The following is a 24,028-nucleotide window of genomic DNA, read 5'->3' as shown; positions in this document are numbered from 1 at the left end:
TGGGCCGGGCCGAACGCCTGGGTCCCCCCGAGTTCGGGTCCCCCCCCCGGGTCCCTCCCGGCCCCAGGGCCGAAGGCCAGAGCGTGGGGTGGGGGCTTCCCTCCCCGCTCCACCCAGTAAGGGACCCAGGCGTTCGGCTGCCCCCCCCCCTTCCCCCGCTGCACGTGGCCTGATTGGAAAACGCGGCGGGGGGGGACACACAGGCGCTCCCGGACGCCTGGGTCCCGGGGGGGGGTACGAGGACGACACTCGGACATCTGTGTCCCCGGTGGGGGGAGGGCACTCCCGGGCACTGGGGTCCCGCATTAGCCGTGACGTGGCCGCTGCTTGAGCGGATTTGGGGCATTTCGGGGATTTCCGGCGGAGGCCGGGGCTGAGCCCCCTCGGGTGTACCCAGTGCTCCCAGTGCCCCGCGGCCCGGCCCCCCCCCGCGGGGGACCCATGTCACCGCGAGGCGTCAGGTGACGACGGGGCTGGGGGGGGCACCGGGTGGCGCGACCCCACTTCCCCTTTTGGGCCTATAAAGCGCCGGAGGGGACACGCGAGGGAAGACGCGAGGGGTCACGAGGGTGAGTGGTTCCCGGCCCCGCGGGGTCCTGCCCGGGCAACCGACGGGGGGGAGGGCGGCCCAGAGGCCTGGGTGCCCTTTCCGTACTGGGGGGCTGGGCTGCGCTGAGTGCCTGGGTCCACTGGGGCTGGTGGTGGTGCTGGGGACCCCCCAGATGCCTGGGTCTCACGGGTGGGGACCGGCCCCCCCCGGGACCCTCCTGGACGCCTGAGGCCCATGGGTGGGGGCTGGGACCCCTGGGACCCCCCCAGATGCCTGGGTCCCACGGTCCCTGTCTGCAGATGCTGGCGCTGCTCTGGATGACAGTGACGGTGGTGGCCGGGGGGGGCCCTGAGGTGCAGTTCCTGGCGGTGGGTGACTGGGGGGGGGTCCCCAACCCCCCTTTCGCCACCCCCCGTGAGGTGGCCACAGCAGCAGCCATGGGACGTGCAGCCACCGACCTCGGCGCTGACTTTGTCCTCGCCCTTGGGGACAACTTCTACTATGAGGGGGTGCGGGACGAGTGGGACCCCCGCTTCCAGGTATGGCTCCATGTCTCTGGGGTGGGGGCACCCTGAAATGTGAGGGGGAGCAGGAGGGCATCTTGGGGGGGGGGGGCTGCGGTGGGGGGGATCCCAAAATCTGTATGGGGGACTCCCAGTCTTGGGGGGGGGCAGAATCTCAGGGGTGACCCCAGTACCTCTATGAGTGGAACCCAAACGTCCCCAGGGGGGTTGTGGGGAGCCTGGCTGGGCGGACTGTGCTCAGCTCCCACTGTCCCTACACATCCCCATTCTGTGTCCCCATGTATCTCTCTCTGTTTCCTACTCCCCCTGTCCTCCCTGTGCCCCCCCATGTCCTCCTGGCAGGAGACCTTTGAGCGGGTGTTCACAGCCCCGGGGCTGCGGGAGCTGCCCTGGTTCGTGCTGGCTGGGAACCACGACCATGCTGGGAATGTCACCGCGCAGCTGGCATATGGGCACCGCTCCCCCCGATGGTAGGGACCCCCCAGCACAGCCAGGACCCCTGTGCAGTTGCTGTTTGTTCCCTGGCATAGCCACCTGCCTGTGTCCCCAAGTACCCCTGGGATGTCCCCAAGTGTCCCCAAGCCCCCTGTGTCCCACAGGCACTTCCCGCACTACTACTACAGCCTGCGCCTCTCCCTGCCGGGCACCAACGTCTCGGCCCGGCTGCTGATGCTGGACACGGTGCTGCTCTGCGGTGGTGGGGATGACTTTGGGGTGGGGGGTGCCCCCAAGGGCCCCCAGGATGCGGGGGCAGCGGCAGCGCAGCTGGCCTGGCTGCGGGGACGCCTGGCTGCTGCACGCCACGACCACTACGTGCTGGTGGCTGGCCACTACCCGGTGTGGTCGGTGGCCGAGCACGGCCCCACTGCCTGCCTGGTGCGGCTGCTGCGGCCGCTGCTGCGGCGCCACCGCGTCACTGCCTACCTCTGCGGCCACGACCACAACCTGCAGGTGAGCCCGGGGACCCTGGCCTCTGGGGGGACCCCCAGACCTCCCCCCATGGGACCTCAGTGTCCAAGGACCCCCCAAAACCTGACACAGGACCCTGGTGTCTGGGGCCCCCTGCAATGGGATCATGGTGTCCGAGGAACCCTCCAGACACCCCCCCCTGCCATGGGACCCTGGCATTGAGAGGACCCCTAGACTCCCCACTGGACCCCTGTGTCCAGGGACCCCCCTCTGACCCCTCTCTGACCCCCAAGGGGCCGCTGCCCCCTTGACCCCCCCTACCTCCCCAGTTCCTGGAGCAGGAGATGGGCGGGGCCCAGGGGTCCAGATGCTCAACCCCCACCCCTGTGCCCCCCCAGTCCCTGGGGGGGGTGGGGGGTGGGCAGGGTCCTGGTGTCTGGGGGAGGGACCCGGCCATCTAGGTGGGGACCCAGGTGTCCAGACCCCTGACACACCCCCCCCCCATCTTTACCCCCCAGTTCCTGGAGGAAGGGGGGGTTGGCTATGTGGTGAGTGGTGCCGGCAACTTCATGGAAGAGTCCCAGCACCACAGCGGGGCCGTGCCCCCCGGCTCCCTCCGGTTCTTCTTCGGGGCGCCCGCGTCCCCCGGTGGCTTTGCCCACCTGCGCCTGGACGCCCATGCGGCCACCGTCACCTACCTGGAGGCCACCGGCCGCGTCCTCTACCGTGTGGCCTTGCCCCCCCGTGACCTGTGACCCCTGAGACCCCCAGCGCCTGACCCCCGCAGTGCCAGGACCCTGGAGGATCCCAGGACCTGAGACAGCAGGGGACGCAAGGGGGCACCTGGTGGCACCCCTGGCCCCTGGCATGGGGGGATGCCCATCACGGACCCTTGTGTCCCCAGGCCGTGTGGGACCCCGCGAGGGCAGCCAGCAGCCCCCGGCCCCCTTGGTGCTCGGGGACCCTGTGGGGGCATGGGGCCGGACCCCTCGTGACCCTTGACCTGGGGACACAGGGCGGGGCCCCCGTGACCCCTGACCCCGGGGACCCCCGAGGCCCTGTAGAAGCCCCTAGCCCCGGCCTCCACGGGTCCCCAGTGCGCCCCCAATAAAGGGCTTTGGACGGAGCCGCTGCCCCGACCGCCCCAAAACAGCAGCGTTTCGCCTCCGATCGCGGGGGGGGCGGGGCAACTCCGGCCCACGTGGTGGCAGCGGCCACTGCCGGTTGGCTGGGGCCGCGCGTCCGTCGCCCAATGGGCGCAGGGCGGGTGGAAGCGGCGCCAGGTGGGGGCGCGGCCGGGGCCGGAGCCGCTTCCGTGTCGCCGCGGCGGAAGTGCCCGTCGTAGGGGGAAACGGCGGGAGCGGAGCGGGACGGGGCGGCAGGTGGGGCGGGGGCCGGGCTGGGGGGGCCCGGGGGGTACGGCCGGAGGGGTACTGCGAGGGCCGGGCTGGGGAGGCCGGAGGGAGTACGGCCGGGGGGTGCGGGGGCCGGGCTGGGGGTGCCCGGGGGGTATGGCTGGGGGGTGCGGGGGCCGGGCCGTCGAGCTCGCCCCCGTCGTGGCCCATTGCAGGTCGGGGCCGCGCCCGCGGTGGCTCCTGGACGCCGGGTGCCGGGAGAGGCTGCGTCCACCCGGCCTCCGGCCCGTGACCGGGTCCGTCGCGGTTCCCGCAGCCATGGGGCGCCGTAAGTCCAAGCGGAAGCCGCCCCCCAAGAAGAAGGTGACGGGGACGCTGGAGACGCAGTTCACCTGCCCGTTCTGCAACCACGAGAAGTCCTGCGACGTCAAGATGTGAGTGGGGGCGAACGGCCCGGGAGGGGACGCGGCTGGGGGGCCACGGCCTGGGGGGGGGGAGTGCCACGGCTGGGAGGGGGCCACAGCCCGGGAGGGGGCATGGCCAGGGGCTGCCTGTAGCAGCCTGTCCTCTGCTGCCCCCAGGGATCGTGCCCGCAACACGGGGGTGATCTCCTGCACCGTCTGCCTGGAGGAGTTCCAGACGCCCATCACGTGTATCCTTACCGGGAACCCCATCCCCCCAACCCTCCCTGGATCCCCCCTCCGCTCCCCTGTTAGTGCCTTAACATCCCCCTGAGACCTGTCGGAGCCGGTGGACGTCTACAGTGACTGGATCGATGCCTGCGAAGCTGCCAACCAGTAGCGGCTGGGGCAGCCCCTGCCCACAGCACAACCCCAGACCCCTGGGGCGGGAGATCACATCCCTACCCCGAGACCTGAGGCAGAGGGGTCACGTCCCTGCCACCCCTTTGTGGTGTTTTCTTTATGTTTTCTACCTTTCTGTTCCTGGGCATGGGGCTCCAGCTCACATGGGGACCCAGGATGTGTCCTCCCCCAAGGACGGGACTCCTGCTCTTGGGGCGGGTCTGAGGGAGGGAGGGGGCTCGCCTGGCCCCTCTGGGACTTGTCCCCATCCCAGGGACTTAATTGCCTCTCACCAGCAAGCTGTAGGGACTGCACAGGAGCGGGGCTGCTGGGATGCGGGCACAGGGGCCAGGCGCAGAGGCGACGTGTTTTGGCAGAGCCGCCCTTGAATAAACACCCTTGTGGGGCTGGGCTGGGGCTCTGTGTCCTTGTCACTGACGGTGCCACTGTGGGGGGCACAGCGATGCGTGGGGACATGCTGGGGATCTGTGGGTCTGTGGGGATGTGCGGGGACACTTGGGGATGGCCTTGTGTGGATGGTCGGGCCCACAGGGGCCAGGTGATGCCAAAGCCCTAGTGAGGCTCAGTGGTGATAACAAATCTGTTCTGGTTTCACAGCTACACTGGGACAAATTGTCACCCTCACCCACCAGCTCCTAAACCCAGGGACCCCGTTACCCCCTAGAGACCTCGTTAGGATTGACTTTATTGTCACAGGTGCCTGCGTGGGTAGGAGGTGCCGGGGCCGGGCATTTCAGGGGCTCTGTGGGGGCCACCCCAGGCTCAGTGCTGCCCTGATGTGGGGAACCTGGGTGTTCAGGGCCACCCCTGTCCCACTTACAGCATCCTTGCGCTGTCTGGCCACCGAAGCATCCCCTCTGTGCCACCACGTGTCTTCCTGTCCTCCCCCCCGTGCCCACTCTGTGTCTTGGTATCCCTCTGTCCCCATTCCCCTTCAATGTCCCCTCTGTGTGCCTCGGTGTCCCCACATCCTTGTCCCATCTCCATGCCTCGTTGCCCCCCCACCAGCTCATTCTGTCCCACCCCACGTCGTGTCCCCCCAGCCCTGTGCCTCGCTGTCCCCTGTAGTTCCCCCCATGTCTCGTTGTCCCCTGTCTTGCTATTGTGCCTCCTTGTCCCCTGTGCTGGTGCCCACATAGGCGGCAGGTTTGCATGTGGGTTTTATTGTGCCTCGGTGGCGGGGGGGGAGTGACGGCGGGGCCGGGCCCCCTGGCCGAGCCCCCCCGGGCCGAGCCCCCTGGCCAAGCCGGCCCCGCAGGGCCGGGGGCGCGGTGAGGCCGGTGCGGTGCAGCCCTGTGCAGAGCAGGGCAGTGCGGTGCAAGCAGCCGCGGGCCAGCGGCTACTGGGAGTTGTAGAGGCCATCGAGGCCATCCTCGCCCAGCAGCTCGGGGCCGCCGCAGTACTTGGGGTCGTAGACCTGCCGCGGCAGCCCGTACACTGTCATGCCCTGCTGTGAGGCGCCCTTGTTGCTGCCCATCTGCAGCCCGATGGTCAGCGTGTCGCAGTGCTCCATGCCCAGTGCCGGCTCAAAGATCTGCCGCTTTGTCCCTGGTGCCGTCATCCCCGCCTGGGCAAGGGCAGCGCTGGGGGCAGCAGCCTTGGCCTCCCCAGGGGTCCCTGGCCTCCCCATCAGGACTGGGGGTGGGTGGTCCCTTGGCCTGCCCCAAGAGTACCTCAGCTTCCCCATGGACCTGTGGGGGGTCTACCTGTCCTCTAGGGGAGCAGAGAGGGCCCCTTGTCCTCCCCAGAGGGTCCTTCATCCTCATCAGGGGACCACATCTCAGGATGCTGGGGGCCCTGGGGACCCCCCCATCTTCCCCCCCACTGCCCATGGTGTCTCCCTGACCTCCTCCCTCCAGTGGCATGTCCCCAAGTCCTTTTACCTGGCAGACCCAGGACACTGGGGTCCCCCGGGGACATCAGTGTCCCTGTGTCCCCATACCTGGCTGGCTGGCCCAACACAGTGGAGTGCCCGCGGGATGGCAGTGTCTGCGTTCCCCCCCGCCCCCCTGGCTGGCATCCTTGATGCCTCTGGGGATGGCAGTCTGTATTCCCCCTGCCCTGTCCCCACCTGGCTGGCACCCTTGTTGGTGCCCATCTGGAGGCTGATGGTGGCCTGGTCCAGGGGCTGGTCCGTCCCCAGCTTGGGGTCGTAGAGGTGCCGCCGTGTCCCGTATGCTGTCATGCCTTGCTGGCTGGCGAACTTGTTGGTGCCCATCTGGTGATGGGGGAGAGGGGATCATGGGGAGGAACAGAGACAGGAGTGGTGTCCCCAAGGGCACCGACCAGCCCTAAGAGACCCCCCAGGGACCTCTGGGCACCCCATGTGTCCTGACATCCCCCATGCACCCTGGTCCCCCCTGTGCTCCCCCATGTCCCTGTGCCCTGCCCTGTGTGTTCCCGTCACACCTGGAGGCCGATGATGTTCCTGCCCTCGCGCAGCTTCTCAGGGTGGAAGCGCCGCTGCTGCTTCTCCGCGTACTTCACCCCCAAACCCACGTTGTTCCCCTTCGTCTTGGCCTGCGTGAGACCCTGGGGCTCAGGGTGCACACAGGCCCTCGCCCCACCGGACCCCCCGGACCCATATTTGTCCCCAGTTCCCCTGGGACTGCCCCAAAACTCCCCCAGGCCCCACCCCCCTTGGGCCCCCTGGGACCTCAAATACCCCCACAGGGCTCCCCTGATTCCTCAGCTTTGCCCCATTTGGCCCCATCACCCAGTGGCTGAGGGCAATGGGGGAGGACTGCTGTGTGGTTGGTGTCCTTCCAGGGGAAGTAGGAGCCCCCAGGGCCCCCCCAGCCACCCCCCAAGGACCCCGCGTCCCATCCCGCCCCAGAGGGTCACCTGGCTGGCGAGAGCGATGAGGGTGGACTGGACCTGCGTGTGGTTGGTGTTCTCAAAGAGGTCGTTGGCCTCGAAGATGTCGTGGGGCTTCACCCCGTAGCGTGTGATGGCCCGCAGGAAGTTCCCGATGTTCTCCAGCTGTGCACAGGTCAGCTTGGAGCCCGGACCCTCTGTCCCGCCCCCGGGACCCTGGCCCCCTGCAGTCCCCCAAGCCCCGACCCCCCCATTCGGGGTCCCCTCACCTTGTGCCAGTTCTGGATGGGTTCGTTCACCTTCTGCACAGAGCCGGGCTGCAGTTTGTTGATGAGCCTGGGGGGGGAGGGGGCCGGGGCCAGGGTCAGGGCAGGGGTCAAGGTCAGGGTTGGAGCAGCCATCAGCCCTCACTGGTCAGGGTCAGCCCAGGTGAGGTCAGTGGGGGCAAGGGATGGGGTCAAGCTTAAGATCTGGGGTCAAGATTGGGCTGGGTTGCTGGAGGATGACCCCAGACTTGAGCTGGGGTCAGGGGTGGGCCATGTTCCCAAAGGACAGCCCAGTCACTGAGCCAGGGACAGGGTTAGGGACAGGGTTCTGGTCAGAGGTCAGGGGTCATACTCGCAGAGGATGACACCATCCTTGAGGCCGTCCATGAAGCTGTCCCCGATGCGGCGGCCGGTGGTCGCCTCGATCCAGGCACGCAGCTCCCGCTCCCGCTGTGGGTCATACTTCTGCGCCAGCTGGGGACAGGGGACACTGTCAGTGGGACGTGGGGATGTGGGGGACACCATCAGCGGGACGTGGGGGACACAGGGACACTGTCGGGGGACATGGTGGATGCTGTCGGGATGACGCTGTCAGATGGGAGGACACAGGAGGGGATGGGGGTCTGAGCAGGGGGCAGGGGAGACACAGGGGGACATGGGGGGGGGTGTCAGGCCGGGGGTGACACACGAACTGAGCTCAGCCCCCTCTGCCCCCCCCCGCCGTGGGGGGGGCGGGGGGAGCAGAACAGCTCCGGATGCCTGGGTCCCCCCCCGGTGCTGGGAGGGGGATAAGGGAGGCGGGGGGACGACCTATCCTCCCAAACCAGGGAGGACCCAGGCGTCCGGGCCCCCCACCTTCCCCGCCCCCCCCCCCCCCCCCGGGAGGACCGAGGCGTCCGGGCCTGCCGAACCTTTGCCCATATATAGCCCCGGGCCGCGGCCGCCCGCCCGCCGCGCTCCGACGCCTTATAAGGGCGCGCGGCGGGGCCGGGGGCGGCGGGGCCCCCCCCGGGCCACCCAGGGCCCCCCCGGGTTAACGCTTCCTGCGCCGCTTCCCGCAGGCGGCGGCGGCGGCCGGAGGGACGGGGCGCCCCTTCCCCCCCCCATCCCGCGGGGCGTCCGCAGGGGGAAACTGAGGCACGGCCGGGGGGACACACACGCAGGCTGCCAAGTGCCGCCCGCCCCCGGCCACGGCGGGGACCCGGGCGCCCATCACCTCCCCGCCCGCAGAGGGGACCCGGGCGCCCGGGTCTCCCCCGCCCGGGGCAGCACCAGGGACAGCGCCAGGTCCTGCCCCCGCCCCCCGCCCGCTCCGCTCCGGCCGGGTCCTGGCCCGCCCTCCGCCCGGGTGAGGTCGACCTAGTTCGGTTCGGTTCGGTTCCGCCCACCTTATTCTTCACCTCGGCCGACAGCCCGTAGGCCGGCCCGCGGTTGAAGTGCGCGTTGGACATGGGCTCGGTGCTGGAGGGTCCCGGTGGGTCGGGTCGGGTCGGTTGTCCGCGATCCGGGTCTGTCCCGGTTCGGCTCGGTCCGGTCCGGCTTGGCTTGGCTCGGCTCGGCTCGGCTCGGCCCGTGTCGGGTCGGGTCGGGTCGGGTCGGGTCGGTGCCGTCGGGTCGGGTCGGGTCGGTTCCTCCCGGGTCGCTCGTCCCGGCCCCGACCCGGCGCCGCCGCCACTTTTAAAAGTCGGCGGAGGGCGCGGAGCCCCCCCGGGCCGGGGCCGCCGCCAGCCAATCCGCGCCACCCGCTACGCTGACGCCACCGCGGGGCGGGTGATGGCGTCATTTTTTCCACATTTAGCGGGGGGATCCCGGGGGGGCGGGGGAGCCCCGGGCCGCCCCCCCCAGCCTTCCTCCCCCCACTTCATCCCTTCCCCATCCTCCCCCATCCCCCGCCCTTTCCCCGCCTCCCCCGTCCATCGGTCCCTCCGGTCCCTCTGTCCATCCCTCCATCCCCCTACCCCCCCCCGCCCGACCCTCTTGTCCCTCTGTCCCTACTCCTGTCCCCCTGTCCGTCCCTCTCTCCCCCCCCCTCCCGCCTGGGCCCCCCAGTCTCGGGGGGAGCGGTGGGGGCGGGGCGGTCCGGACGCCTCGGTCCTCCCGGTGCCGTCAGCGGATCGGACTCCGCCGGCCCCGGGGGAGGGACGGTTCGTCACGGACGGGGAATGCGCCCCCCCCCCGCCGGCACTGCGGCCGGGGGACCCAGGCGTCCGGGCCCCGCCGCCCCGCGGGGAGCCGGCTCGGGGGGGGGGGGTCTCTGTCACGCGCCCTCGGAAGGGGCAGCTCTGGGTCGATGCGGGGGACGCAGGCGTCCGGGACCACCCCCGCCCGGCCGGAGCTGCCGTTTCCATTTATAGCAGCCGTTGCAGCTCTGACGTCACCCTGCCCCGTGTGACATCACCGCAAGCCCGAGGCTCTGACTGCACCCAGCTGTGCCTAGGGCCACCGCTGTGCCCGGCTCTGACATCATTGTGTAACCCCGGCTCTGAACTCATCCGTGGGGCCCGCTCTGACGTCATGGGGAACCCCTTCGAGCCCCGCCCCCTGCCAACAACCTCCCGGGCCCCGCCCCCAGGCGAGGGGCGCACGGGGATTGGCTCTGCCGCAGGCCCCGCCTCACGACCCGGAAGCGCTGGCCGGCGGGGTCGGCGGCACATGGCGGCGCCCGGCGGCGCGACTACGGGGGAGGGTCCCGGTGTCCGGCCGTGACTTCTGACCTCTGTCCCGCCCGCCCCGCCCCCGCGCTGAGCCTGCGGCGCCATGAGGCTGCCCTGGGCCCGCGTGCTGCCCCGGGGGCTCTGGGGGGGCTGGGGAGCTCCGCAGGTGCGGGGGGGGGGCTGGGAGGAGGCAGCAGGAGATGGGGGGACACGAGGGGACACGGGGGGGCGTGGGGATGGGGGGGCCGGGGCAAGGGGGTGGGACAGTGGACACAACGGGAGATGGAGGGGACACAATGGGAGATGATGGGGGGACACGGGGGGGTGCCTCAGCCAGGCGGCAGCACGGGGAGCCCCGGCCCCCCCGGCCCTCCCCAGCCTTGACCCCTTCCTCCCTGCCAGGTTGCTCGGAGCGTGTGCCAGCACAGCCGTCCGGAGGGGGACCCGGCAGGGCAGGCCTCGGGGGACGCTTCGGGGGATGCCTCAGGGGATGCCTCGCAGAAGGCCTCGGGGGCCCCGGTGCGGCGAGGACCCCCCCGCGGGGCACAGGGCAAGGGCCAGGGCCCTGCAGCCTTTGCGGCGGCGCTGGCAGCGCTGGAGCAGGCACCAGGGCGGCGCGTGGGGCGGCTGGAGCTGGTGGCAGCGGCACTGGCAGCGATGCCGGCGCTGGGGGTGGCGCGGGACCGGGAGGCCTACCACCACCTGCTGCGCCTGCTGCCCCGGGGGGTCTGGGTGCCCCGCGGGCCCTTCCAGCGCCTGCTGGCTCCCTTCCCCCGACAGCAGGAATGCGGCCTCCAGATCCTGGAGCAGATGGAGCGATACGGTGGGTGCAGGCAGGGGGAGGGGGTACCTTATTCCTTGGGGAGGGGGCCTGGGGGCCTGGGTCCCCGGAGGAGGAGGCACCTGATGCCTTGGGGAGGGGGCATGGGTACCTGGGTCCTCATGCCCACCCGGACACCCGGGTCCCTGTGCAGGCGTGATACCGGATGCGGAGACACGGTTTCTGCTCCTGGGGGTCTTCGGGCCCCACAGCCGCCCTGTGCGCAAGTGTCAGCGGATGCTGTACTGGCTGCCAAGGCTGCGCCATGTGGACCCCCACCCCCTGCCCCCCAGCCTGCCCCCCTCTGGCCTGGCCACCGCCCACCTGGGCCTGCGCCGTATCGCCAACGATCCCGATGCCCACGTCACTGTCTACCAGGTGGGACATGGGGACAGATGTGGGGATGGGAGACGCACCAGGGGATGTGAGGACAGGGGATGTGGGGATGGGGACACGGGGGGATGTGGGGACATGGGGGTGGGCGGACAGGGGGCAGAGGACCAATGTTACTGTCAGGTGGGATGTGGTTGGGAGGAGGGGGACAGGGAACCTGCCTCACTGTCAGCTGGGTGGGACACAGGGGTGCAGAGCTGGGGCAGGAGACATGAGGTTGGGGAGGCAGAGGGGGCCCATCTGTCACTGTGTCCGGACAGATGTGGCTGGCAGGACCCCCCCCTTGGGGTCCCAGTGCCCCAGCGAGGCCTCGATGTCCCTGGGTCATTAAGTGGCGGCTGGTGACAACTGTCTCCCTCTCACAGCGGCCAGTGCCGGATGAGGGGGACGACGAGGGCTCCATCCAGCCCTACATCGTCGGTGAGCGCTGGAGGACCCAGAGGGACCTGGGTGTCAGGGGAGCCATGTGGGCATCTTGGAGAGGGGGGCAGGTGTCTGGGGCGGGGACCCTTGTGTTTGGGGAAATGCCGGCATGCGGGGGGACCCAGTGTGTGGGGTTGGGGACCTTGGCATGTGCGAGGGACCCAGGCATTTGGGGGAGCCTGATGTAGAGGCAGCCCCTTGGTGTTGGGTGTGGCATCCCCAGTGCTGTGGTCTCTTGTGTGGCGGTATGGGGTACTCAGTGCCGGCACGGGGTCCCCAGCTCCTCCTGCACCCGCAGGTGCCCAGAGCCCGGACCAGCAGGAGCTGCTGTCCCAGCATGGTCCGGCACGGCCCGTCTTCGTGGAGGGGCCGTTCCCCCTCTGGCTGCGCAGCACCCGCCTGAGCTACTACGTGTTGCGGGGGGACCCCCTGCCCCCCCACCTGCGGGTGAGCCCGATGGACCCTGGGGCTCGGGAGGGTATGGGAGGGGACTGGACAAAATCTATTGCTTGGGACGAGATGAAAAGGGAGGGGGCCCCCATGACCCTGGAAGGGGTGGGATGGGCTACCCATGGCCACAGAGGGTTTCCCCTGGCCCAGGACAGGAGGGGATGGGACCCCCATGGCCCAGGAGAGGAGGGGAGGGAGGGAGGAAACTCCCTGGCTCAGGACAGGAGGGGATGGGACCCCCATGGCCCAGGAGAGGAGGGGAGGGAGGGAGGAAACTCCCTGGCTCAAGACAGGAGGGGACCCCTGGCCCAGTACGGGTAGGAGGAGACGCCCTGCCCCAACCAGGAGGACCCCCCAGACCCAGAGCGCAGCCTGTACTACCCCCTGCACCTTGACCTGGACCTGGAGCGCGGCCCCTGGGACGACGACGACTTCGATGTGGAGGAGGGTAAGGTGGGGGGACAGGGGCGAGGAGGGACCCCGGTACCCTCCCTGTCCTCTTGACCAGATGTCCCCCGCAGTGGAGGAGGGCCCTGTCTTTGCAATGTGCATGGTGGGGGCAGGCGACCGGCACACGCTGGGCAAGTGGATTGCAGGGCTGCAGGAGGTGAACCCCGTCCTGGGGCGCACCCCGGTCGTCTTCCGCCTGGGGGATGGGGAACCCACCACAGCTGGTGCCCCGGGAGGTCACCCTGTGCCCCGTCTGGAGGCAGCGCCTGCCCGACCCGTGGTGCTGGGGCCCCCCGACCCGCCACGGGGGCACGGGCACAGCACCAGTGGTGATACCAGGAGCGGTGGGGGGCCGGGTGCTCCCCCCGCAGCCCCGGGGGAATAAAGGACGTATTGCCGACGGAGAGGGGTGTCTTGTGTCGGGGGTCCTGGGGGGGACAGTGCCCTGGGGCACGCGGGGCGGGGGGCGACGGACGCGGGTACGCGGGGGAACGGGCCCCATAGAGAGCGGCGTCGGTCGGGTGCGGGCAGGACTGCGCGCAGGCGCACTGGTCGCTCAGACGCCGTCGGGGCAGAGGCTGGCGGAAGCGCGCGCGCATGCGTGCTGTGTGCCGGCGCCGCACAGAGCGCCCCTTTGTCCGGCTGGCGCCTCCCTCTGCGCGTGCGCGCCGCGGGGCGCCGCGCCTTCCTGCGTGAAAAACGGCGCGAGCGGAGGCCGGAAGCGGAAGTGGCGCTGGCGTCATCGGCAGCGCGCCGCGGCGCGGGGCGACTGGCCCGGCATGAGCGCGGTGGAGCGAGGCCCGGGCGCGGGGGACAGCGGCGGCCCCGGTACCGGCGGCGGCCCCGGGCGAGGCCCCGCGGCAGAGCCGGGCGGCGGGCGGAAGGCGCGGGGGCGGCCGCGGCTGACGGAGTCGGACCGGGCGCGGCGGCGGCTGGAGTCGCGGAAGAAGTACGACGTGCGGCGGGTGTACCTGGGCGAGGCGCACGGGCCCTGGGTTGACCTGCGCCGCCGCAGCGGCTGGAGCGATGCCAAGCTGGCGGCCTACCTGCTGGGGCTGGAGCGGGGGCAGCGTGCCGGGCGGCGCGGGTGAGCGGGGCTGAAGAGCCGGGGGGGGGGGCTTGGAGGGGCCGGTGGGGAATGGGGGCTCAGGGGAACTGGGAGGCCCCTTCTCCTCCCGCAGCTCTCGGGGGGCGACCCCCCGCTGCGGGGCGCCCGTTTGTCCCCAGACTACCGCCCTCTCTCCACAGGAAGCCCTGGGAGCAGATCCCCAAAAAGCCGAAACGGAAGAAAAGTGAGTGCTGGGGGTGGGTGGGTGGGCGGGTGCTGCCCTTGCTGGTGGGGGCCAGGGCGTAAGTGGGGGCACCCCGCGCCAGGGGGTGCTGGGGGGGACTCGGCCAGGGGCTGGGAGGCCTGGGGCTGCCAGGGGTGGAGGCAGGACCTGGGGGGTGATGGGGAATAGGGCTGGAGGTGTGGGGGCGTGGGGTGAGGAGGGCAGGGGCTGGGGTGGCCGGGGGTGTGGTGGGGTCAGGTGGGGGGTGCCAGGCTGCCAGCAGCCCTCCCCCAGGGCGGCGGCGCAACGTGAACTGCCTGCGGCATGCGGTGATCTGGTATGAGGACCACCGGCAGCGCTGCCCCTACGAGCCGCGGCTGGCGGAGCTGGACCCCTCGGTGGGGCTCTACACCACGGCCGTCTGGCAGTGCGAGCGCGGGCATCGCTACTTCCAGGACCTGCACTCGCCTTTGCGGCCCCTCAGCGACTCCGACGGGGACAGTGATGACGGTGGGCCGGGGGGGTGCGGTCTACTGGGGAGGGGGCTGGGGGTGCTCAGCTGCATAGGGGGGATGCAGGGGTGGGGCCCAGGGGTGGTTTGCGGGACCTGACTGCACCTTTTGGGGGCCTGGCTTGTGGGTGGGGGGCCCAGGGGCCTCCTTTGGGGCCTGGGGGGGTATTCTTTGGGGGGTGGGTGCTCTCCTTTGCGGCTCAGGGTGGATTCTTCTGGGGGCTCCCCTTGATCTTTTCTCTCCTACAGCAGGAGCTCCTGGCAGCTCTTCCTGCTCCTCAGGGGGCTGCAGCTCAGGCTCGGAGGCGACGCCAGGGGGTGCCCCGTCAGCACCAGGGGGGGTAGCAGTGGCCCCCCCTGCAGGTCCAGGCCCCCCTGAGGGCATTGCAGAGGGGCGGGGGGCTGCACTGGAGGCTGTGGTCTGTGTGCCACTGCCGCTGCCTCTGCGGCTGGGCGCAGGGCGGGGGGCACTGGCCGACGGGGGGCCCCCCACCCTGCTGCAGGGGCCCCCCCTCCTCATCCTGGCCAGCCCTGGCTATGAAGCGCTGGGGGGGCTGCAGCTGGATGTGGGGGGGGACGAGGTGCCCTGTGCTCCGCTGGAGAGTGGGGGGGCCTTCCCCCCACCCCCCCTGGACTCCCATCTCCCTAAGACAGGTATGGAGGAGCAGGGGTCATGGGGATGAGAGGGATTGGGGTGCTGGGACCTCAGGTGTTGGGGGGATTGGGGTGCTGGGGGGGTCAGGGGGATAAAGGTTAGGGGTCGGGGCGATTGGAGTGCTGGGGGGGCCAGGAGGGATTGGGGTCAGGAATCAAGGAGATGAGGGTGCTGGGGGGGATCAGGTGCTGGGGGGCCAGGGGGGCAGCAGTGCCTCACTTGCCATGCTGATGGTAGAGGAGGACGAGGTGCTGGGGCTGAAGCAGGAGGAGGTGCCCCTCCCTGCCGCCGAGCCCCCCCCACAGCCCCCTCCGGAGCCCCCTCGGGAGCCCCCCCCACCCCCCCTGGCTGAGGACCCTGACGGTGGTGACGTATCGGCCATCATCTACGAGATCCCCAAAGAGCCTGAGAGGTCAAGGGCATGGGGTTTGGGGGTCACTTGGGTAGCCAGGGGCCCAAGGGTGGTCAGGCTGGGGAGGCTCAGGGCTTGGGAGGGGTGATGAGGTTTGGGGTGTCCCTGGGGGTTCGGGGGAAGTGCGAGGTATTGGGGGGGGCGGGTGGTGTCTTTGGGGATCACTGTGAGTTTTGCTAAGTGTTTGGGGGCATGAAGAGGGAGTCAGGCTGGGAAGGGTCTGTGGGAGTTACAAAAGGTTTAGCGATGGAGTGTGCTGCAGGGGTTGGGTTTTTTTTAGGGTTGCAGGAGACCTTAGGGTTATGGAGGGGTCCTTGGGGACAAGGGGTGAGGCTCTGGGGGCCTTTTGAGGGGTGAGGGGCTTTTCTGGGGGGCAGTGGCTTGGGACAGTGTCCAGGTGCTGTGGGGGCCTTTTTTTGGGGTACTCCCAGGGCCAAGCAGCTATTTGGGATTTAGAAGTTCTCAAACATGCCAAGGTGTGTTGGACAAGGGCCCCGAATGCCTGGGGCCCTCTGTGCTGTGGCCTCTGGGGAGGGGGGGCTCACCCCTGGCTGTGATGTCGCTTCTCCCTGCGCAGGCGGCGGCGGAGCAGGCGGGGCCGCGCTCCCCACCCTGACCCCGAGGAGCTCCCAGAGCCAATCGCCTGCCCTTATGCGGGCTGCGGGCAGGTCTACGTTGCGCTCAGCAGCTTCCAGGTATGGCTCCCCTGGGGCCCCCCTGTGCCCTCCTGGGGCCCTGGGGCCTCCCTCACCTCTCCGACCTCCAGAATCACGTCAACTTGGTGCACCGCAAGGGCCGGACCCAGCAGTGCCCCCAGCCTGGCTGCGGGAAGAGGTTTTATCTGGCCAACCACCTGCGCCGGCACATGGTCATCCACTCTGGTGAGCCTCCAGTGTCCTCCCAGTGTTTCCCCCTGTGTCCCTCCTGCGTCCCCCCCAACGTCCCCCCACATCCCCCTACCCAGGTGTGCGGGAGTTCACTTGCGAGACCTGTGGGAAATCCTTCAAGCGCAAGAACCACCTGGAGGTGCACAGGCGGACGCACACCGGGGAGACCCCCCTGCAGTGAGTGTCGAGCCGGGGGAGGCACTGGCGAGATCCCCTGTGGGCAGCGTTGAGGGGGTGCATGGGGGAAACCCGTACCTGTGTGTTAGTGATAAGGTAGGGTCACCGCTGCATTGAGTGAGAGACATGGGGAGGGAACCCCCCCTCCCCATTCTGTCGTGTCCACCCCTCTGCCCCAAGGTGCGAGGTCTGTGGGTACCCCTCAGCCCTCCCTTGCCCAGCCCCCAAGGTGCGAGGTCTGCGGGTACCCCTCAGCTCTCCCTTGCCCACCCCCCAAGGTGTGAGGTCTGCGGGTACCCCTCACCCCTCCCTTGCCCCCCCCAGGTGCGAGGTCTGCGGGTACCGCTGCCGCCAACGTGCCTCCCTGACATGGCACATGAGGCGTCACGGGGGGCCAGGGCTGCGCCCCTTCCCCTGCGAGCGCTGCGGGAGGTGCTTCGAGCGCCCCGAGGGCCTCAAGTTCCACGCGCTCAAGAGCCACCCTGAGCCCCGCGGCACCTAGGGGCCCTTCCCCTCCCTGCCCGTGGGGTCGCCCTGACTTCCATGGGGGCACGTGGAGATGAGGAAGTACCCTCTGGGGGTCCTGCCCCCTCCATGAGGCACCCTAAGCTCCATGCGCTTGGTGGAGTCCCTCATCCCCCTGGGCTGACCGAGCTGCCCTGGAGCCACCCCCCTCAGCGCTGGGGCACCCTGACACCCCCAGGATCTCCCCCATTGCCCTGGGCCCCCCAGTCACTCTTTATTTATTTCCTGACTCTCGGTTGTCATCCCCCCCCTCCCGCGGGGCAGCTGGGTCTTAGGGGGGAGGGGGAGTAGTGCGGAGCCTGGTTTTGTCTTGGGGGGGGGGGGGGGGCGATCCCCCCAGGGCCCCCAAACCCCCCACAGTTCCATTAAATTGCTGGCTTTTACTTGTTGCCTCCTGCTCTCTGCCTGGGAGCCCCAGGGTGAGACAGGGGGGGATGGGGGGAGCTGGGGGGCAATGGTGGCTTGGGGAGGAGCAGGGCCATCTAGGGCCCCGTATGGGGGGGGCACACACCTGGCCTCCCCCCAGCTCTGGGGGTCGCGGCCTTCGCAGAACGGTACCTCCCCAGTTGGTGTCTGGGGCGAACTGGGAGGGGTCGCGACCCAAAGCCCCGCCCCGGAGCTGTCCCCGGTGCTGAACCGGCGGCGGCTCCGCCCTGCCCCGACGCCTGGGTTCCCCCCGGGTCCGGCGGTGTCGCTGCGGTGTCTTCGTTGCGCCTCCCCCTGTCCTTCCTCCTCCTCTTCCCCCCCCTCCCCCCCCGCCACTTCCTCCTTCATTCCCCCCCCCTCCTCCTCCCCGGGTCACGTGGGCGGGGTCGGGGGGGGCCTATAGGCGGTGACTGTAGGGGGTCTCGGGGGGCGTTGGGGGGGGGCCCGCCCGCTCGGGGGGGCCCCGCCCGCTCGGCAGCCAATGGGCTTCGCCGGGGGGGCCGGAGCGGGCCGCGGGGGGCCGGTCCATTTTGGGGTGTCAGGGGGGCCGGACCGACCCACCTGCGGGCGGGGGGGCGGACGGAGCTATCGCGGAGCGGGGGGGGCCGGGCCGCGCCCACCGCGGCGGTTTGGGGGGGCCCCGCCCCGCGGCCGCCCAAGGACGTTTAAAGGACCGACGGGGCCGCCGCTCGCAGCGCCCGACGCCGCGACCGAGACCCCCGGAGTCCCCCCGCCTCGGGGCCCCCCGCAGCCCCCCGAGCCCGCTGGGCCGTGCGGGGGCCCCCCCGAGCAGCCCCCGCGGCCACGGCACCGCGACGATGGTGACGGTAGGAGTGGGGGGGAGGGGCCGCGGGGGTTGGGGGTGTCGTCGGGGGGGCGCGGCCGGCACCCCCAGCGTTCTCCATCTCCTGAAAGCCCCATCCCGTGGCCCCAGCTCCCCGGCATCCAACACCCCCTGCTCTCCATGTCCCCTCACCCCCGATGTCCCCCTACTCCCCTGTCCCCCCCTCCTCCAGCCCCCCACTATTCCCGCCCCCCCCGTGACCCCATCGTCTCTTCATGTCCCCCCCATGCGATGGCTCTCTAAGCGTGTGACACGCTTGGGCGGGGACAGGAGTGCCGTGAGAGCTGCATGCACATGCGTGTGCATCACATGTTGGGGGCACACACATGTATGTGCAATGGGGGCATGCGTGTGTTGCCACATGGGCCGCCACACCCTCCATGCCCCGTGCATCTGCTATGCTGGGACACGGGTGTGTCCTGTGTGCTCGTGTGGGACACGTGTGTGCAAGGGCGGGGTGGGGACCCAGCCGTCCCCTGCTCTCCTCTCAGTCCTCCGTTTGGCACCAGAGCCGTGTAGAGCCCCTGCCGCACGCACATGCGTGTGCACTGCGTAGAGGGGCCCGCACACAGATGCACACACATGTGCTGTGGTGCGCGCACACGTCTCCACCTTGGCGTGTGGGCGCAGGGATGCGTGTGTGGGGAGGAGATGTGTGCGCACACACAACACGCGGACACGCGCAGTCCGGTCCCCGTGCAGCGCGGGTGTGCGCGGCAGAGGCGTGTGTTGCTGCCTTGGCTGTGTGTCCGCGCGCGCGTGTGTGTGTGTGTCCGCCTGCATCGCCCGTAAATCCCATTTTCTCAATCCGATTTGGTGATTTTCGGCTTTTCCGCTTTCACTTTTCCCACCGGCCAATTTCGGGGCTGTCGCTGCCCCGCGGGCGGACAGACGGACAGATACCCTCTCGCTCGTGCCGGGCGCCCCAGCCCCCCTCGGGGCCCCCAGCCCTTAAAGGTACAGTGCCCCCCCCCGCGAAGGACCCAGGCGTCCGGCCCCTCCGCTCCGTTTCAGCGCCTGGTCAGCTCCCGGCGGGCCCTGACGCCGGGTCCCCATCCCGCCGGGGGGATGCGGGCAGCGCCCGGATGCCCAGGTCCTGCGGCCGTGGCTGGCGGCCCCGGGTGTCCCGTCTCCCGGTGACAAAGGCCCATTGTCCCCTGCTATTGTGCGTGGGGGGGAGGGGCGGGGGCTTCGCTGCACAATGGGGGATTATCCCCCGGGGGGAGGGGCACACCGGATGCCTGAGGTCTCCCCCCGTCGTCCCCCCCCGTCTTGGCGTGGTGGGGTGCTGTGGGAGCGCGGATGCCTGGGTCCCCTCCTGCCCTGCTGCGTAGGAGGGGCAGTCTGTGGGACCCAGGCATCTGGGCCCCGAAGAGTCCTCTGTCCCCATGTCCCCACCTGAGTTGTCCCTGTTCCCCCCTCCCGCTGTCCTCATCCCCACTGCCATGTCCCACCATCCCCATAGCTGTGCCCCCCCATGGCTCCATCCCTGCTTCACCTCAGTGATGACTCCATGACCCCATCACCTGGGGTTCCCTGTGCCTGTCTCCCTGTCCCTGTGACCCCAGTGTCCCTGTCCCTCCGCTGTCCCCATGATGGTGACACCCATCCGTCCCCTCAGCAGATCCTGAGCACGGTGGAGGCCCAGGCTCCCAGCACCCCAGGGCCATCGGGCTGTGGCCCTGTCCCCGTGGCCGTGCCGGTGGTGGCGGTGCCAGGGCCAGGAGTGGCGGCAGCGCTGCCCAATGGGGCCCCCCCAGGGCCCCCCATGGCCGATGACAGCAAAACTAACCTGATCGTCAACTACCTGCCCCAAAGCATGAGCCAGGAGGAGCTGCGGAGCCTCTTTGGCAGCCTCGGAGACATTGAGTCCTGCAAGCTTGTCCGCGACAAGGTCACCGGTACGGGACAGGGGAGACAGGACATGGGACATGGGCAGATGGGACATGGAGACAGACAGGACACGGGGAGGTGGGGCACAGGGACAGGAGCATATGGGACATGGGGAGATGGGGTCGGGAGTTGGGACACGGGGATGTGGGATGTGGGGAGACTGGACATAGGGAGGCAGGACATGGGGAGACTGGACGGAGGCAGATAGGATATGGGGGCATGGGGAGATGGGACACAGGCAGATAGGACATGGGGACCAGGACAGGGATGGGCTTGTGGATGGAATCCTGGGGACAGGAACAGCTTCAGGAACCTCTCTAGGGACATCAGGTCCTGCAAGCTCGACCACAGGATCCCTGGTACAGAGACATGGGGACATGTGGGATGGGGACCCACAGGGACAGAGATGAAGATGGGATGGAAATGGGTCTTGGGGACAGGGGTGGGGAGGGGATGGGGACTGGGGATGGCATGACTGGCCCTGGTGCTGGGGCCACTGTCAGTGCTGACCCTGTGCCCCAGGGCAGAGCCTGGGCTATGGCTTTGTCAACTACGTTGAGGCGGGTGACGCCGACAAGGCCATCAGCACCCTCAACGGCCTCAAGCTGCAGACCAAGACCATCAAGGTGCCAGATGCTGGGGTCCCTCGGGGGGGGGGGGGTGGGCACCAGGGGTGCCTCAGGGGGTGGGGTGGGGTGGATGCTGGGGTCCTTTGGAGCAGGCGGACACTGGGGTCCCTGGAGGCGGGGTTGGGCATCAGGGGTTCCCTCAGGGACAGGGGATAGATGCTGGGGTCCCTCAGAGCAGGCAGATGCTGGGGTCCCTCTGGGGGGGTGGGGACCAGGGGGTCCCCTGGGGAGGGTGGACACTAGAGATGTCCTTGGCGGGGGGTGAGGGTGGGAAGATGCCTTGGTCCTGGTGGGGGGGTGGGCCATGGGTGGGAGGCAGCCCTGGCACTCGGACACCTTGGTCCCCAGGGCTGACCCCCCCCCCCCACCAGGTGTCCTATGCTCGGCCCAGCTCGGCCTCCATCCGTGATGCCAACCTCTACGTGAGCGGCCTCCCCAAGGCCATGGGGCAGAAGGAGATGGAGCAGCTCTTCTCCCAGTATGGCCGCATCATCACCTCCCGCATCCTTGTTGACCAGGTCACAGGTGTGCTTGGGTGCCTGGGTCCCCTGGGGAAGGGGGGGCCACCCACCCAGACGCCTGGGTTCCCACTAGGGTCTATGGAGTGGGTGAACATTTCCTGGATGCCTGGGTCCTGTGGGGTGGGCAGTAGGGTGCTTGGGGGGATTCCTTGGACACCTAGGTCCTGTGGGTGGGTCTGTGGGGGGGATTCCCCAGACACCTGGGTCCTTTGGGGGGGATTCCCCGGACACCTGGGTCCTGTGGGGGGGATTCCCCGGACACCTGGGTCACGTGGGGGGGGATTCCCTGGACATCTGGGTCCTGTGGGTGGGTCTGTGGGGGGGATTCCCTGGATGCCTGGGTCCCGTGGCTGTGCAGCAGTCTCAGGGCTCTGTACCCTGGACATTCTGTGCACAGGTGTCTCACGGGGGGTGGGCTTCATCCGCTTCGACAAGCGCGTGGAGGCAGAGGAGGCTGTGCGGGGCCTGCATGGGCAGAAACCACTGGGCGCTGCTGAGCCCATCACCGTCAAGTTCGCCAACAGCCCGGGCCAGAAGTCAGGGGGGGCCCTGCTCAGCCTCTGCCCCAGTGCCCGCCGCTACGGTGCCCTGCACCACCCTCCCCAGCGCTTCCGGTGAGCCCAACATACTGGGGACCCTGGGGGAGTGGGGCATCCCTGGGAATGGGGGCACCCCCCCCAGGAGATGGGGCCACCACAGGGTGTGGGGACATCCCCATCACAATACAAATGCTCCCCAGGGGATGGGGTCACCACAGGGCAAGGGACACCCCCATGGCAGAGACACACCTACATGGGCACAACCCTGTGCCCCCCTTAACAGCCTCTTGTCCCCTCCAGGCTCGACAATTTGCTGAACGTGGCCTACGGCGTGAAGAGGTAACAGCCCCCCCCCCCCCGCCCCAGACCCCCCCCCAGCCCAGCTCTGCACCCTCAGCCCCATGCACATGCTGGGGACCCTGGCAGGAGGGGACCCATGTGTCCTGGGGGTGAACCCAGTGTCCAGGCACCCTGACCCCAGGCCAGCCCGCTGTCACTGCTGCCCAGGTTCTCCCCGCTGGCCATCGAGGCGGTGCCAGGGCTGGCCGGGGTGGGCCTGGGGGCCCCCGGCACTGGCTGGTGCATCTTCGTCTACAACCTGGCACCCGAGGCGGATGAGAGTGTCCTCTGGCAGCTCTTCGGGCCCTTTGGTGCTGTCACCAACGTCAAGGTTATCCGTGACTTCGCCACCAACAAGTGCAAGGGCTTCGGCTTCGTCACCATGACCAACTACGAGGAGGCGGCCATGGCCATCGCCAGCCTCAATGGCTACCGCCTGGGCGACCGTGTGCTCCAGGTCTCCTTCAAGACCAGCAAACAGCACAAGGCCTGAGCCACACCCTGCTGGCCCCCCAGCCCCCGGGACCGGGTCCCCTGGCACCACCAGGCCATGGGGACCCCCATGAGCACCAAGGACACCCTGGAGACCATGAAGAACCCCCCTGGACACCTGGAGACCTTGGGGACACCCTCCAGGCACCAAGGACACTGTGGGGACCTCCCTGCCCTGGAGACCATGGAGAACTCCCCCAGACACTTGGAGACCTTGGGGACCTCCTCCATGGGCACCAAGGACACCATGGGGATGCCCGAAGGACAGCCTGGATACCATGGATACCCCATCTCTCTCCCCTAGGCACCATGGACACCCTGAGGACTCCCCCAGGTGCCCCAGAGCTCTTGGACACTGTGGGGGCATGGAGATGCTGGGAGCATCCCTGAAGATTCTCCTGCCCCACCAACCTGGAAAGACTGGAGAACCCCCAGGGCACACTGGGGACCCCCCCAGGCACCCCAAAAACCCTGGGAATTGTGAAGGAGTATGGGGAGACACCTGAGGTGAGTCACCTGACTGGAGTCACCTCCAAGTCTCCAGGAGTGCCATGGGCACCCCAAAGACCCTGGGGAGCCCCCAGCATCCAGAGATGTTGGGGGACCCCCCCCATGGGCACTGCGGAGACCCTGCAGGTGGGGGCCCCTGCCCCTTCCCCCAGCACCCGGAAGCCGCGGCGACCCCCAGCGAGCCCAGGTACCTTGGGGATCCCTGGGACCCCCAGCACTCCCTGGGGCAGGTGCCAGACCAACACCCCCCCCCCCCTTTGTTTCCTCCTCTGGGGGGTCATGCACCCCCAAATGGAGAGAAGTGGGATCCTCCCTCCCCCCCCCCCTTAGGGTGTCCCGCCCCCACCGGGGCGAGGCTGGGGTGGGTTGTGGAGACCACAGGGTCCCCCGGGACCGAGCTGCTCCCGGGAATATCGTGGGGGAGGGAAAGCGGGGAGTCCCGCCCCGGGTTCCGTGAGGGCCCGCCCCTACAGCTAAGCCCCCCCGCCCCGATGTCCTGGGGCTTGACCCCGCCCCCAGCTGGGAGACCACGCCTCCGGCGCGGCGCCCGCCTGCGGCGGCGCGCTCTGGCGGTGGCCGGACCACCCGGAGCGGCGCCTGGGATACGTGGGTTCGAGCCCCGGCTCCGGCTGCTGCCCCGGGGAGGGACCCCCATCAGAGCACCCGATTCGGCTCATTTTTGTCCCCAGGCTGGTGCCAAGCGGGGGCCGTGCCCCCCTCCCCTCCGGTCCAGGAGTCCGGGGGAGGTGTCTGCTCTCTCTCCTTTTTTTTTTCCAATTTGTTTCTTTTTTTGGAGGGGGAAATTTTTTTGGGAGAAAGAACAAACAATAACGAATAATAACAATAATGGTAGCGCTAACGGTAGCGAGGAGAGAGACCGACACAGCACGCGGTGACTCCTCCAGAGCGACAGACACAAAACCATCTATTTTTGTAAGAGAAGAAAAAAAAAAAATTAAAAA

At 69.3% G+C, this 24,028-nt stretch overlaps 6 protein-coding genes across 19 annotated transcripts; 5 read left to right on the top strand and 1 right to left on the bottom strand.

Moving 5' to 3' along the window:
* The first annotated feature begins 223 nt into the window (after window positions 1-223).
* On the top strand, window positions 224-3,109 carry ACP5 (acid phosphatase 5, tartrate resistant). 2 transcript variants are annotated; one of them, XM_069797384.1, is made up of 5 exons: window positions 224-461; window positions 850-1,089; window positions 1,417-1,544; window positions 1,674-2,025; window positions 2,502-3,109. In XM_069797384.1, the coding sequence occupies exons 2-5, from the start codon at window positions 850-852 to the stop codon at window positions 2,736-2,738; spliced, it is 957 nt and encodes a 318-aa protein (XP_069653485.1). In that variant the 5' UTR covers window positions 224-461; the 3' UTR covers window positions 2,739-3,109. The 2 variants fall into 2 exon arrangements, with proteins under 2 accessions (XP_069653485.1, XP_069653484.1); XM_069797383.1 differs by having other exon boundaries at window positions 224-569.
* A 139-nt stretch (window positions 3,110-3,248) lies between these two features.
* ELOF1 (elongation factor 1) lies at window positions 3,249-4,558 on the top strand. 2 transcript variants are annotated; one of them, XM_069797397.1, is made up of 4 exons: window positions 3,249-3,365; window positions 3,554-3,772; window positions 3,920-3,990; window positions 4,075-4,558. In XM_069797397.1, exons 2-4 carry the CDS (start codon window positions 3,657-3,659, stop codon window positions 4,137-4,139), a joined length of 252 nt encoding a protein of 83 aa, XP_069653498.1. In that variant the 5' UTR covers window positions 3,249-3,365; window positions 3,554-3,656; the 3' UTR covers window positions 4,140-4,558. The 2 variants fall into 2 exon arrangements, with proteins under 2 accessions (XP_069653498.1, XP_069653497.1); XM_069797396.1 differs by having other exon boundaries at window positions 3,266-3,365; window positions 3,655-3,772.
* Window positions 4,559-5,309: 751 nt separating this feature from the next.
* On the bottom strand, window positions 5,310-9,095 carry CNN1 (calponin 1). 3 transcript variants are annotated; one of them, XM_069797388.1, is made up of 7 exons: window positions 8,634-9,089; window positions 7,598-7,719; window positions 7,249-7,315; window positions 7,007-7,144; window positions 6,572-6,682; window positions 6,234-6,380; window positions 5,310-5,729 (listed from the first exon to the last, which is right to left on the bottom strand). In XM_069797388.1, exons 1-7 carry the CDS (start codon window positions 8,694-8,696, stop codon window positions 5,502-5,504), a joined length of 876 nt encoding a protein of 291 aa, XP_069653489.1. In that variant the 5' UTR covers window positions 8,697-9,089; the 3' UTR covers window positions 5,310-5,501. The 3 variants fall into 3 exon arrangements, with proteins under 3 accessions (XP_069653489.1, XP_069653490.1, XP_069653491.1); XM_069797389.1 differs by lacking the exon at window positions 6,572-6,682 and having other exon boundaries at window positions 8,634-9,095; XM_069797390.1 differs by lacking the exon at window positions 7,007-7,144 and having other exon boundaries at window positions 8,634-9,094.
* Window positions 9,096-9,226: 131 nt separating this feature from the next.
* ECSIT (ECSIT signaling integrator) lies at window positions 9,227-12,839 on the top strand. Its single transcript, XM_069797372.1, has 7 exons — window positions 9,227-10,065; window positions 10,302-10,722; window positions 10,874-11,097; window positions 11,478-11,532; window positions 11,834-11,982; window positions 12,331-12,433; window positions 12,507-12,839. The coding sequence occupies exons 1-7, from the start codon at window positions 10,003-10,005 to the stop codon at window positions 12,818-12,820; spliced, it is 1,329 nt and encodes a 442-aa protein (XP_069653473.1). The 5' UTR covers window positions 9,227-10,002; the 3' UTR covers window positions 12,821-12,839.
* Window positions 12,840-12,929: 90 nt separating this feature from the next.
* On the top strand, window positions 12,930-17,042 carry ZNF653 (zinc finger protein 653). Of its 6 annotated transcripts, none has more exons than XM_069797346.1 (9): window positions 13,014-13,522; window positions 13,684-13,727; window positions 14,001-14,216; window positions 14,467-14,871; window positions 15,110-15,284; window positions 15,862-15,979; window positions 16,078-16,165; window positions 16,249-16,348; window positions 16,673-17,042. In XM_069797346.1, the coding sequence occupies exons 1-9, from the start codon at window positions 13,215-13,217 to the stop codon at window positions 16,848-16,850; spliced, it is 1,632 nt and encodes a 543-aa protein (XP_069653447.1). In that variant the 5' UTR covers window positions 13,014-13,214; the 3' UTR covers window positions 16,851-17,042. The 6 variants fall into 6 exon arrangements, with proteins under 6 accessions (XP_069653450.1, XP_069653447.1, XP_069653448.1 ...); XM_069797347.1 differs by lacking the exon at window positions 16,673-17,042 and adding an exon at window positions 16,578-16,664 and having other exon boundaries at window positions 16,051-16,165; XM_069797344.1 differs by having other exon boundaries at window positions 13,021-13,522; window positions 16,051-16,165.
* Window positions 17,043-17,759: 717 nt separating this feature from the next.
* ELAVL3 (ELAV like RNA binding protein 3) lies at window positions 17,760-23,739 on the top strand. Of its 5 annotated transcripts, none has more exons than XM_069797340.1 (8): window positions 17,760-18,126; window positions 19,035-19,100; window positions 19,768-20,044; window positions 20,559-20,662; window positions 21,037-21,190; window positions 21,584-21,800; window positions 22,026-22,064; window positions 22,233-23,739. In XM_069797340.1, the coding sequence occupies exons 1-8, from the start codon at window positions 18,118-18,120 to the stop codon at window positions 22,555-22,557; spliced, it is 1,191 nt and encodes a 396-aa protein (XP_069653441.1). In that variant the 5' UTR covers window positions 17,760-18,117; the 3' UTR covers window positions 22,558-23,739. The 5 variants fall into 5 exon arrangements, with proteins under 5 accessions (XP_069653441.1, XP_069653440.1, XP_069653442.1 ...); XM_069797339.1 differs by having other exon boundaries at window positions 22,212-23,739; XM_069797341.1 differs by lacking the exon at window positions 19,035-19,100 and having other exon boundaries at window positions 17,842-18,126; window positions 19,765-20,044; window positions 22,212-23,739.
* The last annotated feature ends 289 nt before the right edge of the window (window positions 23,740-24,028 follow it).

The sequence above is a fragment of the Haliaeetus albicilla genome, chromosome 11 (assembly GCF_947461875.1).
Source record: "Haliaeetus albicilla chromosome 11, bHalAlb1.1, whole genome shotgun sequence".
Lineage (NCBI taxonomy): Eukaryota > Metazoa > Chordata > Aves > Accipitriformes > Accipitridae > Haliaeetus > Haliaeetus albicilla.
The sequence above is the reverse complement of the archived record's forward strand: the minus strand, read 5'-3'. Positions and strand labels throughout refer to the sequence as shown.

What these genes read in the sequence shown, in the direction of transcription:
- CNN1 (XM_069797388.1), bottom strand. Translation starts at nt 8,696, where the DNA reads ATGTCCAACGCGCACTTCAACCGCGGGCCGGCCTACGGGCTGTCGGCC. An exon ending in TCATCGCTCTCGCCAGCCAG is followed by an intron (nt 6,683 to 7,006) that starts GTGACCCTCTGG and finishes GGTCTCACGCAG; the next exon opens with GCCAAGACGAAGGGGAACAA. An exon ending in CCAACAAGGGTGCCAGCCAG is followed by an intron (nt 5,730 to 6,233) that starts GTGGGGACAGGG and finishes GCCCTTGCCCAG; the next exon opens with GCGGGGATGACGGCACCAGG.
- ACP5 (XM_069797384.1), top strand. Translation starts at nt 850, where the DNA reads ATGCTGGCGCTGCTCTGGATGACAGTGACGGTGGTGGCCGGGGGGGGC. An exon ending in GGGCACCGCTCCCCCCGATG is followed by an intron (nt 1,545 to 1,673) that starts GTAGGGACCCCC and finishes TGTGTCCCACAG; the next exon opens with GCACTTCCCGCACTACTACT. An exon ending in GCCACGACCACAACCTGCAG is followed by an intron (nt 2,026 to 2,501) that starts GTGAGCCCGGGG and finishes TTTACCCCCCAG; the next exon opens with TTCCTGGAGGAAGGGGGGGT.
- ECSIT (XM_069797372.1), top strand. Translation starts at nt 10,003, where the DNA reads ATGAGGCTGCCCTGGGCCCGCGTGCTGCCCCGGGGGCTCTGGGGGGGC. An exon ending in GGGGCTGGGGAGCTCCGCAG is followed by an intron (nt 10,066 to 10,301) that starts GTGCGGGGGGGG and finishes CCTCCCTGCCAG; the next exon opens with GTTGCTCGGAGCGTGTGCCA. An exon ending in GGAGCAGATGGAGCGATACG is followed by an intron (nt 10,723 to 10,873) that starts GTGGGTGCAGGC and finishes GTCCCTGTGCAG; the next exon opens with GCGTGATACCGGATGCGGAG.
- ELOF1 (XM_069797397.1), top strand. Translation starts at nt 3,657, where the DNA reads ATGGGGCGCCGTAAGTCCAAGCGGAAGCCGCCCCCCAAGAAGAAGGTG. An exon ending in AAGTCCTGCGACGTCAAGAT is followed by an intron (nt 3,773 to 3,919) that starts GTGAGTGGGGGC and finishes TGCTGCCCCCAG; the next exon opens with GGATCGTGCCCGCAACACGG. An exon ending in GTTCCAGACGCCCATCACGT is followed by an intron (nt 3,991 to 4,074) that starts GTATCCTTACCG and finishes CATCCCCCTGAG; the next exon opens with ACCTGTCGGAGCCGGTGGAC.
- ELAVL3 (XM_069797339.1), top strand. An exon ending in GGGGCCCCCAGCCCTTAAAG is followed by an intron (nt 19,101 to 19,767) that starts GTACAGTGCCCC and finishes TCCCCTCAGCAG; the next exon opens with ATCCTGAGCACGGTGGAGGC. An exon ending in CCTTGTTGACCAGGTCACAG is followed by an intron (nt 21,191 to 21,583) that starts GTGTGCTTGGGT and finishes TTCTGTGCACAG; the next exon opens with GTGTCTCACGGGGGGTGGGC.
- ZNF653 (XM_069797344.1), top strand. Translation starts at nt 13,215, where the DNA reads ATGAGCGCGGTGGAGCGAGGCCCGGGCGCGGGGGACAGCGGCGGCCCC. An exon ending in AAAGCCGAAACGGAAGAAAA is followed by an intron (nt 13,728 to 14,000) that starts GTGAGTGCTGGG and finishes GCCCTCCCCCAG; the next exon opens with GGCGGCGGCGCAACGTGAAC. An exon ending in ATCCCCAAAGAGCCTGAGAG is followed by an intron (nt 15,285 to 15,861) that starts GTCAAGGGCATG and finishes CTCCCTGCGCAG; the next exon opens with GCGGCGGCGGAGCAGGCGGG.